Here is a 14,013-nt window from a genome sequence, read left to right on the forward strand (position 1 = left end):
TGGAGGTACTTATTCTATCATTCCAGAAATGCTTCTCTTGAATATGGTAAGCTTGAATTATTGCTAGTGTAAAGCATGATTGAAAAATTAGCATCATGTGATCTAGAACCAGATTTGCTCAGGTTTGTGTCTTGGCTTTGCAAATCTCTAGACATGAAGTCTTTTGCCTCTGTTCTTGTGTGAAATTAATGTATTAGTAGTGCCTATCTCTATAGATGTGTTGAAAGTATTAAGTGAATTTTTGCAAGTAAAGCATCTAGAACAACAGTTGGCAAGTTATGGATTGTGGGCCATCCTGCTCAACATTTTATTTTCATGACCCACTAGCTAGAAATGTTTTTCACATTTTAAAATGGCTTAAAAGCCAAATGAATATTCCTTGACATAAAAATTCTATGAAATTCAAATTTCAGTGTTCAGAAACAAAGTTTTATTGATATACAGCTATGGTGGTAATTCAGTTACTTATGATCAATAGGATGTTTTCATATTAAAAGAGTAGAGTTGAGCAATTATGAGCAAGGTTGTTTACAAAGATTCAAAGCTTTATTATCTGGCCATTTTAAGAAAAAATCTGCTAAATTATGAAAATTGATAGGTGTGAAAGCACTCAATAAAATTATGTGTTGCTTAAGGAAGGGAATATGTTCTGAGAAATGCATCATTAGGCAATTTTATCATTGTGTAAATGTCATAGAATATACTTGCACAAACCTAGATAATATAGGTCAATCACTCTATGTGGCCTCTTGAGGCAATCAAGAGACAGCAAACATGAGACATATGAGGCTGATGGCAATATAATATAATATCATATAATACTGTTTTAGAGTAGACTTTTAAAGTAGAAGTAGTACACCAAAAATAACAATAAAAGTATAGTATATACATAAAGCAATAACATAATCATTTATTAAATTATCAAGTATTGTGTACTATACAAAAATATACGTGCTATACTAGGGGTTTGTATACATCAGCATCACCACAAGCATTTACCTGACAACAATGTACAGTCAATGACAACTCTGCAATGTTAACAATAGCAACATTGTCAGGTAACAGGAAGTTTTCACTCCATTATAATCTTAAAGGACTCCCATCATACATGCTATGCATTGTTGATGGAAATGACATTAAGCAGGTCTGATTGCAATAGTTAGTTATCAATTTTACTAGATAGCCCCATAGTTAGTATTTAGTGTTAACTCTTTTTAAAGGCATATTTCACCTGTTCCACACTAGTTTCAATCCTGTCTCATTAGGTTGCATGATACTCACCATGACTTCCCAATCTCTGCATGTTCTGGCATCTGTCTCTCTCTCTGATCTCATCTTTCCTTCTTGCTCACTCTGCTCTAGTTGCCCTGACCGTCTGTCAGTTCTGGGAATGTGCTGAGCAATTTCCTTCCTCAGTGCTTCTGCATTTGTTTTTCTCTATGTTTGGAATACTCCTTCTGCAACTCTTCACAAATTTGGATCTATATCACCCTTCAAATCTCAATTTAAAGATCACACCTCAGATAGTCTTACTGAGACCACCTTATACAGACAGTAGTTCTCTTCCTCTTGTTATTCCTTGTCCAAATATGTTTGCTTCCTTCATGGCAATAATAATCATCTGTGCTTATTTAATTTATTTAGTGGTTTAACTGATATTTGTTCTCCTCCCAACTAAAATATTAGCTCGATGATAGAAATGTTAAATATTTGTTAGATGAATGAATAATATTTTAGTTTTAATTCTCATGGCTAAGTATGTTAATTCTCTTGTTTATTTATTTTTTTCTCTTATTCCTATGCTAAGGAAACTGATCGCCCTTATCCTTTTGCTCTCTGGCAGGGCTATAGTTTGACTGACTTTTGTCAGACACCCATCCTTAGTCTAATCATCTATGGTCAGCAGGAGTTGTGAAGGAAGTAAAATCATAAGAGCCTAACATGGTTTTTTTCAGCAAGGGATGCGGATGGATGTGAAAAGTGGGGCACAATCAGAAAAAAGAGTTGGTGCTTGCCATTCACTGCCAGTGCTCTGTGCTGTTACCTATTCCTCTGCTCTCAGATGAGATCTTGGGCAGACCTCATAACTTCAATATTCATACTTAGATAATAAAATCTGCCCTCTCTGGGCATTTGATTTCCTAAAATAGTCATCATTCAATAATTGATACAGCTAGTCCAATGTAAGTAAAATTCCAAACTTCAAAGTTACATCTTCTCCTTTCCCCCAACTTGGACCAGCTTCAACTGGAAGTGTGTTGTACAAGTGGGTGTGGGTGGAAGGATGTGGGTTGTTTCCTTCTCTTCTGCTCCTCTCACCAAGCTCTGCAGGTCCTTTTAATGTTGAAGTGCAGAGAGGCAGAAGAGATGTGGGACAGCAAGAGTCTGACTAGCACTGCAGTAGTTGTCTGCAGTTCCTGGGCTGTGGCACAGATGCTAATTCCCTCACATTCTTTTGGGGTCTCAATAAATCTTTTGATGGATGGCTCAATTGTAGCTCTTTCCTCTGACTGTAACCTCTATTCTCTTTTGAGTCTTCTGAGCCTGTTTCTGCTGATTTTCTTGCTCTAGCAAAAAACTCTCCTGAGCACTATCCCAGACACTTCCAGGAAGTAGTCTTTTGCATTGCCCACAACTGATCTATGGCAAACAAGCACACTGGCCCTGCTGTCAGTAAGGATGTAGTTACCTACCAGCTGCAGTGCTCTCTTGTGCTGCTCATGCTGCTCTAGGCAACATCAAAGCCTATAGAATTTCTCATATTTGACCTAGAGATACACAATGAACTCACTGGTGTTGTCTTTGATACCCCTCTGATTGGGCTGGAGGTGCAACAAAGGCTCCATATTGGTGCAAGGTAGGCATGATGGGGAAGGGAAATAACACCACAGTGGCATGGCTCACTCTAGAAGATTTTTTTTTTCTATTTTTAATTTAATGGGTCTCAAAATTCTGTGACAGATTTTTGGTCATGTTGTTTCCATTAAAAAGTGATTTTAAAAACTAATAACTTAGGGCCAGGGATTTAGCTTAGTGGTTCAGCTGCCTGCCTTGGACGCGCAAGATCCTGAGTTTGATCTCTGGTACCAAAACCAAACAAACAAACAAACAAAACTTAATAACTTAAAACTGTCACACACAAAAAGAAAACAAATGGTCCACAAAACACATTTTCCTTTCCTCCTGAAGGTTTTACGATGCATTGTTATCATTAACCAGTCTTTTATTATTAAACTTAAATGGTCAATTGGGAAAAACAGCTCTGAGGCCAGTCTTCCACCACTGATTAAGACTGGGGTGGTAGGTGTTAGGGGTGATATTCGTTTAGCCTTCTGAGCTTTCTGGGCAGACTTGGTGACCTTGCCAGCTCCAGCAGCCTTCTTGTCCACTGCTTTGATGACACCTGCAGCAACTGTCTGTCTCATATTGCGAACAGCGAAACGACCCAGAAATGGAGAGTCAGAGAAGCTCTCGACACACATGGGCTTGCCTGGAACCATGTCAATGATGGCAGCATCACCAGATTTCAAGAATTTGGGGCCATCTTCCAGCTTCTTACCAGATCGGCGATCAATCTTTTCTTTCAGCTCAGCAAACTCGCAAGTGATGGGAGCTGTATGGCAATCCAGTACAGGAGCATAGCCAGCACCGATCTGACCTGGGTGGTTCGGGATAATCACCTAAGCAGTGAAACCAGCTGCTTCCACTGGTGGGTCATTTTTGCTGTCACCAGCAACATTGCCATGATGAAAATCATTGACAGACACGTTCTTGATGTTGAAGCCCACATTGTCACCAGGAAGAGCGTCATTCAAAGCCTCATGGTGCATTTCAACAGACTTTACTTCAGTTGTGACATTGACTGGAGCGAAGGTGACCACCATGCCAGGTTTGAGAACACCAGTCTCCACTCTGCCCACAGGGACAGTACCGATACCACCAATTTTGTAGACATCCTGGAGGGGCAGCTGCAAAGGCTTGTCAGTTGGGGGAGTGGGTGGCAAGATGCAATCCAAAGCTTCAAGCAGTGTGGTTCCACTGACATTGCCATCTTTATGAGTGACCTTCCATCCCTTGAACCAAGGCATGTTAGAACTTGGCTCCAGCATGTTGTCACCATTCCAACCAGAAATTGGCACAAAAGCTACTGTGTCAGGGTTGTAGCCAATTTTCTTAATGTAGGTGCTGACTTCCTTAACAATTTCCTTGTATCTCTTCTGGCTGTAGGGTGGCTCAGTGGAATCCACTTTGTTAACACCAACAATGAGTTGTTTCACATCCAGCGTGTAAGCCAGAAGGGCATGCTCACGGGTCTGCCCATTCTTGGAGATACCAGCTTCGAATTCACCAACACCAGCAGCAACAATCAGGATGGCACAATCATCCTGAGATGTGCCTGTAATCATGTTTTTGATAAAGTCTCTGTGTCCTGGAGCATCAATGATAGTCACATAATACTTGCTGGTCTCAAATTTCCACAGGGAGATGTCAATGGTGATACCACACTCTTGCTCAGCTTTCAGTTTATCCAAGACCCAGGCATACTTGAAAGAACCCTTCCCCATCTCAGCAGCCTCCGTCTCAAATTTTTCAATGGTTCTTTTGTCGATGCCACCACATTTGTAGATCAGATGGCCGGTAGTGGTGGACTTGCCCAAATCCATGTGTCCAATGATGACTATATTGATATGAGTCTTTTCCTTTCCCATGTTGGCTTTGATTTAGTGGTGGTTTTCACTACACCTGTGTTCTCGCAGCAAACCCATTACGAAAAAAGCAGAAGACTTTGTTTTAATATCCAAAAACTCTCTCAGGGGCAGGAGATATAGCCTAGCATGTATGAGGCCCCAGATTTGATCCTCAGCATTACAAAGCAAAGCAAAACAAAAACTCAACATTTTCAATCTTATTTTTGAAGAAATGGATGGATGATCAACTAAGGGGCACAGAACTGCAAAGTTCAGCCTTGGGGATCTAGAAACCTCACTTTGAAATGCAGGAGTTGTTGGCATTCTTTACCTTAGGGATTTCAGTCAAACAAAAACAGAGTCCCATTTTAACATCCCATCACACATGTCTGTTCTCTTTGGAACATTACATGAATTATCCATAAAACATTCACTTTAATTTGTGTGCAGGTAACATGTGTGTGTGACTGTGCTTATTAATTCTGAAGATTGCATCATACACTTTTCAATTTATTCTGAAGAGTTTGCAAAGGCCTATGGTCAAAAAAGTTTTAGCTTCATTCATTGACTAATTTATAGTATTGGGATTATATAAAAATATCATAAGCAAAAAATATTTCTATAATACTTTCAGGTGTTTTGGGTGGGGTGCACACCTTTATTGCCTAGCAGATTATACTTCTATCTCTTGAGGCATCATTTTTCTAACACAGCTTTAAAGGCAGCAGAAGGTAGTTCTGTGTCTATTACTTATGTGTTGGTGGAGTGAGAAAGAACAATTTCTAATTTCTGCCAGTAAAATTCTTTTCTGTTCCTGTCTGTTGAGCTTGTTCTGGCAGTAATCATATTCTCCCTCCCCCTTTCTCTCCTAGCCTTAACAGAGATACACTTGTGCTTCTGCTGGATTGATGTAGGAAAAGTGGAAAAACTCTTCTTTTTGTAGAATCAATAATTCCTTTCTGAATTCAGAAATTAGGATTGAGTAGCCTACACATCTAATTGTTTTCTCTGCTGTAAACTGGAGAGAGCTTATTAAGACAGATGAAGAATTAAATGCTTTGTGGTACTTTTGTCAACAACATATCTCTCTTTAGTCCTTACTAATTATTCGTTCCCCACTTCACTCTATTCATTCACTGTCTTCTGTACCTTTTTTTTTTTTTTTTTTGAATGTGGATGATGTTGTCGTGAATCAAAAGAGGTATTTAATGCATGTTAAATAGATGAATGCTCTGTCTGGGTTTCCATGAGCACTATAACATTTAAGAGGCCTCATGTGAGGGCTACATGGTTAAAGAACTGTGCAGTTATATAGATACAAGGTCAAATGGCTACTGCCTGATCAATCAATTAATACAACTCTTGGGAATTCAATCCAACAACAAAGCTGTTAATGTTGTTTAATTGTATAGTCGATAAGAAGTTTAGTGGAAAATGATTGTTGGGCACCCTTGGGTATCCTCATGCTGAGGCCTAGCTCCTTTACCAGGAGACCACCCGCTCCATCAGAAAGGGGAGTCACATGGGAGATCTCTATGCATGTCTCTCTCTCTCTTTTGAAAATTTCTTATCTTTTTAACCTATATGTTCTTCTCTCTCTCCCTCTCTCTCTCTCCCTCCCTCCCTCTCCCTCCCTCCCTCTCCCAGGGCATGTGCTAGGCAAATGCTTTGCCATTGAACTACATTCCCAGCCCCTTTTCTTAAAAAGTATCATTTATTGTTCTTTTACAATACACAAGCCACTTTTATATACATTATCACATTTAATTCTCCAATTCCATTCTCAATCCTGAGTTACACTTTCTTACCTTTATTCATTGGGGAAGCCTATTCCAATGGCTTCAACTATCACCATCATATTTAATCTCCAAATTTGAATATGCCTCCATATCACTACATCCACATTACAAAAATGATTTACCACCACCACCCTCTAACTCAATATCTCAGAAACCCTTCCCACTCTCTCCTCCTACCTTCTTTCTGGTGTGTATTACAACACCATCTTTGCCATTACACAGACTTAAATTTTTCAGTCATTTAAAGAGCAAGACCAAATTGAACTGACTTTTCTTCCCTCTGTTCCTTTTTCCACAATGGTAATTTAGGCCTCCTCACCTCATGCACAAATTACAATAATTGACTTCTGGGGAGCTTTCTCAATTCTAAGCACTTTGCTCTTTGATTCATTCTGCCACCATTCTTAGCCCATCTTTTACACACCTTTTTCTCACATCACTCTGGTTGCCAGTGGCCCTCTGAGTTGAGCCCACATCCTTATTTTGGTCCTTCTTTTCTAACTCTATCCATGCCACCTTCTTTTCTTTTTTCTTTTTTTTTTAATATATAGTCTCTGCCCTAGTCAACTCTGTTCATAAGTACCCCTTTACCTAGATTTTTCTCTTTCATTTATTCAAATGAAAAACTCAATGCTCAGAAAAGCAGAATTGTTTTCTTGAGGTAATATTGCAAGTCACTGAGCTGGATTTAAACCTATTTTTCTGATCCCCAAGATTTGCTTTTTTCCTTAGCTCAAATTTCACGGTAGCAAGTCTGTAGCACCTGGCTGACAATAAAATACTTCCAACCCAGGCCAGCATTAGCTCTTGAAAATGGTCTCTCTTGTACTGGAGCACAGCCATGGCAAATGAAGACATTTCAACACCTCCAGCTAAATTAATCTGAAAAATATGGCTCCATTTTTAATAGCTTTTCAATCTCTAGTCTTATTAGGAAAACTTAGTTTTCAACAAAAATGATAGTGGGATGCTCACAATTTATTTCAAAGTCACTGAAATTCTTCATTAAATTTTAAATTCAGCCATAGAGAAATTGCTTTTAGTTGTCCTGGATTTGTACCTTAAACTGCACTCAAAGATCCAGCACTAGTGTTTTTCATGACTCTAAAAAAAGATCAGATAGCATATGTTCAAGCTGAGCAAGTTACTAGGATGCCAATAGTATGTTTTTGTAAACTTTTGTTTGTGGATTTTCTATGCAAATAAGACTTCTCTTGGTCTTTGCTACTGTTGCTTTTAATTGAGGACATGACCTTTAGTTCAAAAGGATATCAAAGATTATTAGATTCTTACACAAAGTCTTCCTTAGGGGTCCTTAAAGTGGAGAGATATGGATCTGTGATCTGCTGGGTGATTTGCTAAATGACCAAAATGTTTTTCCCCGCCTTTGTTTCTTTCTCCCATAAAAGAAAGTAACAATTTTCTATTTACCTCCTTCTGCAGATATGAAGGGATTAAAGATGTTACTGAATATCATTTTTTTCCCCATTAAGTTTATTGGTACATTTTAGGTATAAAATACAGTGGCATTCATCATTGGGATCTTATACCTTTACATGAGTATCTTGGTTCTTATTTTTTCCCCTACCCTTGCCCTCCCTTCACCCCCTCCACCCATCCCTATTTGCAAAGACTTTCTTTCCATTTTTTTCCCTCTTCTCATATTTTTTCATTTCCCTTTTTTACCTTCCCCTACCCCTCCCACTTCCCCTGCTCCTTTAGACTATTATGCAATATCAATTATACATTTTTTAAATTGCAATATCAAGATCTAGGAGACATTACCACAGATTTTACAGAATTTAAAAGGATATAGAAAGCATATTACAAAAATCTTTTTTGAAATAAATTTGACAACTTCTAAGAAGTAACTTAGAAGACAAATTAATGAAACTAACTCTGGAGGAAATATAAAATTTGAATAGCACCTATTAAAGAAAGTATATTTCTAGCTTGAAAACCTACCTATATGAAAACAGCAGGCTCATATATATTTTAACTGACAAATTATATTGAACAATTAAAACAGAAAAAAGAAGGAACACTTCTCCCCTCATTTTAGGAAATCAACATTGTGATGATCCTAAAATTGGATAAAAATAGAAGAAAAAAGTATGAACATAGATAGAAATTTGTTTAACAAAACAAACTATTAGAAGTCAGATCTGGCAGTATGTAGAAAGTGGTTTTATTAGAGGGATGGCAGTGTTGGTTCAGCATTGGAAGATCTACCCCCAAAAGTCATCATTTTAACAGAGGAAAGGAAAAAGCCATATGATCCTGTCACTAGTTGGAGAAAAAGTATTGGACCAGATTCTACAGCTGTTCATGGTAAAAGCTATCAGGAGACTAGAAGTATAACAGAACCTTCTCAACAGATTAAAGACATGTACTCCATACTTCCAGCGAGAATGCCTTACATGAATGGAGAAGACACGATGTCTTCTCCTTAAGGTGGGGAACAAGGGCAGATATGCTTACTCTTTATCTGTCCATTAAACTTTGAAACCTAGTCCCCACCAAAATAGTCTGGCAATAAAATGACACAATTAGGATAGGATTGGCAAGGTAGAAGCAAAACTTTATATGTAGATGAAATGATCATCTACAGAGAAAATAATAAGAAATCTGTAGGAGCCCCTAGAACTTGTATTTGAATTTAGCAGGATGAGAAAACACAGGGTATATATAAAAATTCAGGTCTGTGTATACTTGCTATAAATGAAGAATTGGATTTTGAAATTTAAAAGTTATGTAGGAGTACAAAGGACCTAGAAAAGTTAAAAAAAAACAGTATTGGAAGATGTTTAGTACCTAATTTTAAGACTTCTTCTAAAGCTACAGTAATCAAGGCAGTGTTGGTGTAAGGAAAGACATATAGATCATTGGAATAAAACAGAGAATCTAGAAATAGAACCACACATATATGGTCCACTGAGTTTTGAAAGATTATTTAACATTAGCATTTTATAGATTATAAACTCAATTCAAGAGCTGAGGAAGAGAAAGTGTTTTCAGCAAACGGCACTAGAGCACCTGGTATCCATATATATAAAATTAACCTCAACCCTTTATTTCCATACATGAATATAACTTGAAGGGATCTATGAACCTAAATATCAAAGCCTAAAAGTATAAAACTTTAAGAAGAAATTATAAGGGAAAATGTTTATGAATTCAGGTAGGCAAGAACTACCTAGTATACAAAAGACATGATGTATAAAAGAAAAAAATTGATAAATGAGATTCCATCAAAATTTAGAACTTTAAATGACATCATTGAAATGAAAAGTAGTCCTTAAACAGACCATATTTACAATGCATGTAAACTATGACCAGAATATATAAAGAATTCTTAGAGCTCATTAATAGACAACCCAATTAAAATGTAGACATAAGAAGATGATAAATAGCCAGTATAGCACAAGGAATGGTGTGCAACTCTAGAATCAGAAAAATACTAATCAGTACAATAACATGATTGAATTATACACTCATTAGGAGATGAAGTTAAAAGTTTTAAAAGCCTTGTCATGACTTTTTCTTTTTGTTGGATTCACCCCCTTTGCGTTTAATTTGTCACACCCAATGGATTCATTCTGCTGGGTTTCCTGGGGTTGTGATCCTCATTGTCTTTTCCTAGGGTATTGTCTAAAAATTTTGGAGTGCCAGTTTAGTATTCATGAAGTTCCTGAGGTGCTCTTTATCATGAATGTATCTTATTTCTTCATCTATTTTGAAAGATAGTTTTGCAGAGTACATCAGTCTGGCTTGGAGGCTGTTTTCCTTTAGGGCTTGAAATACATCACTCCAATCTCTTCTTGCCTTGAGGGTTTGGATTGAGAAGTCTGCTGTGATTCTGATGAGCTTTCCTTTGTATGTGATTTGTTTCTTTTCTCTCACTGCTTGTAGAATTTTATTCTTCTGTTGGATTTCTGGAATCCTAACTATTATATGCCTGTGTGTAGATTTGTTTTGATTAAGGCTAGCTGGAGTCCTATATGCCTCACTTATCTGTATGTCAAGTTCTTTCCCCCTCCTTGGGAAGTTTTCTGCCATCACTTCTGTGAAGAGTTTTTTTATGTCATCTGCACTCTCTCCTGTTTCTTCATTGAGTCCAATCAGTCTTATGTTATTCTTCTTTGCATCGTCTAGCAGCTGCTGGATTGATTTCTCGTGTTCCCTTACAATTTTAAAGCAATTTTTCTTTTCCTCCTCACTAATTGCAATCTTTTCTTCTATATGTGAAATTCTCTCCTCACATTGGTTCATTCTGCTGCGCAGACTTTCGATGGAGTTTTTAATCTCCTGGAAATCTGTTTACATGTGTTTTATGAATTCCATTTGTTTCCTATGTTGGGATTCCATCATGTTCCTCAGATCCTCTATTTTTTTTTAATCTGTGTCCTCTCTAGATTTATTAATCATGTCTTGCAGCATGAGCAAAATCTTTGCTGTTATCTGAGTAATTATTTCTGATTTCATTTTTCCCAGATCCTCTTTTGTTGCCAGTTCAGAGTGTCTAGGTAGTTGAGTATCAGATTGTTCCATCTCGTGTCCCTTTGGGGTTGCTGTAGGTGATCCAGAAGTTTGTTTTTGAGGCTTTTTATGTGTCCTCTCATTTCCATGGCGGGGGCGGTGGTGGTTCTGGCACCTGCATGGCTCACCTTCTCTGCCCTAGGAGCTTGGGATAGCGGCGGGGGAGCTTCCTTCCAGGTGCTGGGACTGGCTCAGCTCCTGTGCCCTAGGAGGGTGGGATGGCTATAAACCAAATTCTTAAACTTCCATATTCTCCACTCCCTGAATATTTTCCTCCATATTGTTTATGATTGACTGTAAAATACATTGTGTGACTTAGGGTCTCTCAGAGTCCTGCCCAAGCAGCCTGCAAACAGTCACAAAAGGCTATCTTCTGTGGGGGCTACTAGCAGGGCACTGTGGACATGCACTTTGGCACGATGACACCAGAGTGACTATCATTTTTAATAATCTCACATATACAACCATGTCATGGCAATCACTGAATTTTATTCTAAATATAAAATTGGAAAATTTTGGTTACTTTTTTAGTTGGCCTGATTATTTGTCACTACCGCTTCTAGTTCAGTCTGAAAAAGCCAAATTCTTAGAAACACAAACATCAAATTTGATTCAAGCTGTAAACATTGTTGGCCCAGACAAAATTTAAGGAGAGTTAGAAAATAGATAGCTGTCAAAACCTGCCTTTGGAATCTTCTACTCTTATCTAAAGTTTTAAGATTGTGCTCCAAAAGCTGGTTGCTAGTAGTAGCAGAAGATATGACAACCTCATTCCACTCTCTAAGCCATGATGAAAAGCTAATATGTAGTGAAAATAGTAGCATCTTTCTATTAGCTTCTCAGTAAAAGAAAAAACACATAGGGAAAAAGGAATATCACTTTTTATTAATAGAAGAATGGATATCATTCTTCTATTAATTCAGAACCTAGTGAGTGTAAAGCGTTCTCTGTAATTATGGAAGATGGAGAGGAAGAGTCAATAATGAATAAGATACTCCCTGGCCTTGAGAAATTTATAACCCAATACAAATCTATTATATAGTCAATAGCATAGTTATTATTTTATATATTAATAACTAAATTATGTTTCTGTTTTTCTTTGTTTTTTATGCATGGAATGAGTGATTTAAAGACTTTGGCATTTGAACTGCCTTTGCCCCTGACCAGCTTCTTTGGCCTTGGTGCCACTTTACATCTTTGGAATTCAGTGTCCTCATCTGTAAAATTATAAGATTCAAAGCTCTACTCCTTCCTCCAACATTTGTCAACTACTGTTATAGTACCTGCTAAATACGAGGCACTGATCTAGTCACTGAAGATACCTTAGTGACCTAAACAGTCATATATTTCTGACCTCACCTCCTTCTTCTTTACAGTCTACAGAGGAAGAGACAATGAACAATAAGCATTCTACTAAATAAATGCTATGGTATATTAGAAGGTTATAGTACTATGGAATAAGGAGCAGAATTTAAGAGAATTAGAAGTACAGGATGGAGAGGAGTTGCAAGTTCATGTAGAGCAGTCAGGTTTGCCACTCAGAGACTTGACAATGCTCTATCTAATGCCTCTCAAATTATTTTTTATGTGGCAACAGGGAAGAGTATTAGAGAAGTGCTGGAGCAAGCACCACAGAGATGATGCATCCTTTCTTGCTTTGTTCTTTCCTTGCAACTGAGGTCAGATGAACGTCCCAGATGTCTCTATCCAGTACAGTGGCCCTTAGCCATAAGGAGCTATTGAGCTCTTGAAATGATGCTAGTCTAGATTAAGATATTCTGTAAGTGTGAAGTATAAATAGGATTTCAAAAAAATGTAAAATAGAGCCAAGGATGTAGCTTAGAGGCACTGCACCTGCCTAGCAGGCGCAAGGCTTTGAGTTCAATCCCTGGTACTGGAAAAAAATTAAAAATAATAAAAAATAAATATTAAAAAATGTAAAATGTCTCATTAATGTTTTTTGTATTTGTTTCATGTTGAAGTGAGAATACTGCATATATTGGGGGCTCAATGAAATATATTTCTAAAATTAATTTTATTAATCTATTTTTACTTTTAAATGTAGCTACTATGAAATTTAAAATTATATAGGTAGTATACATGGTATTTCTATTGGGCAGCACATATCTAGAATTTGGAATGAAAATTTTGCTATTAGTATATATGTCAATCTTCTCTTGCTGAGGAAGTCATCTCCCATTTCGCTGGGTGTCTTCCCTTTGGTATTCCTCAAAATCCTTGTCATGTGACCTGTAGATTAAGGCATGTAAGCACAGGGTTCACATTTCTAAAATTTAGGATTCATCAGGGCTATCATTAGGATATAATTTGAGAGAGGCGGGAGAGGAAAGATAATTCAGTATCTGGGATAAAGTGTAAGTTCACAAGGGCATATTTTAGAAGCTATAAAATGAGCTATTTTGATCAAATTGTTTTTCTAATTAAGGTAAATTATTTTTGCCATTGGTCTTTTATTCTGAACTTAATGACAAAATGTTACCTGTCTTAAATGGTAAATGAGGATAATGCTGGTGTGAATCAGGGACCATTTCCTCAAGCCATAGCTAATTATTGATGTCAGCAAGCTTAGAGAGTCAAATATAAATATAGGAGGAAGGCCTACATAAAACACAGATATCTCTTGTTTCATAGAAATTCTAGATATGACATGAGGCCTATTCAACACACAGCTCTAAGCAATTTACATTATAGATTCCTGCATTTACCTGAATCATGTTTTTGAAAGTAGTCAAGAACCAGCGGAGATGCTGAAAGATTGCTCATCTATCTTTCTTTAATCAAGCAAAGAACTAAATCCTCCAGTTCAGGGAGTTTTCTCTTCTCTTTATGATGATTCCCCAAGGGCAGCAATAAATCTTATTTACTGACTACAGATTCCACAATGCCCCTCAGGAGCCTGTTTCAGTATTTCAGTATTTCATCCCTCTGATAGTGAAGAAAGCCTTGCTGCTGCACAACCAAAAGTA

At 37.4% G+C, this 14,013-nt stretch overlaps 2 protein-coding genes across 15 annotated transcripts in view; one reads left to right on the forward strand and one right to left on the reverse strand.

Moving 5' to 3' along the window:
• The window catches only part of Stxbp5l (syntaxin binding protein 5L), a 588,968-nt gene that overhangs the window by 36,917 nt on the left and 538,038 nt on the right, over positions 1–14,013 (forward strand). The gene's annotated exons all lie outside the window — the stretch shown is intronic.
• On the reverse strand, positions 2,939–4,741 carry LOC101721881 (elongation factor 1-alpha 1-like). The gene is given in 2 exon segments (XM_087215993.1): positions 2,939–3,003; positions 3,116–4,741. Coding segments are annotated over 2 exon segments (1,614 nt in total). The 5' UTR covers positions 4,710–4,741; the 3' UTR covers positions 2,939–2,983.

Source organism: Heterocephalus glaber, unplaced genomic scaffold (assembly GCF_053883595.1).
Source record: "Heterocephalus glaber isolate CG9 unplaced genomic scaffold, H.glaber_assembly_v1.0 deba00000122, whole genome shotgun sequence".
Lineage (NCBI taxonomy): Eukaryota > Metazoa > Chordata > Mammalia > Rodentia > Bathyergidae > Heterocephalus > Heterocephalus glaber.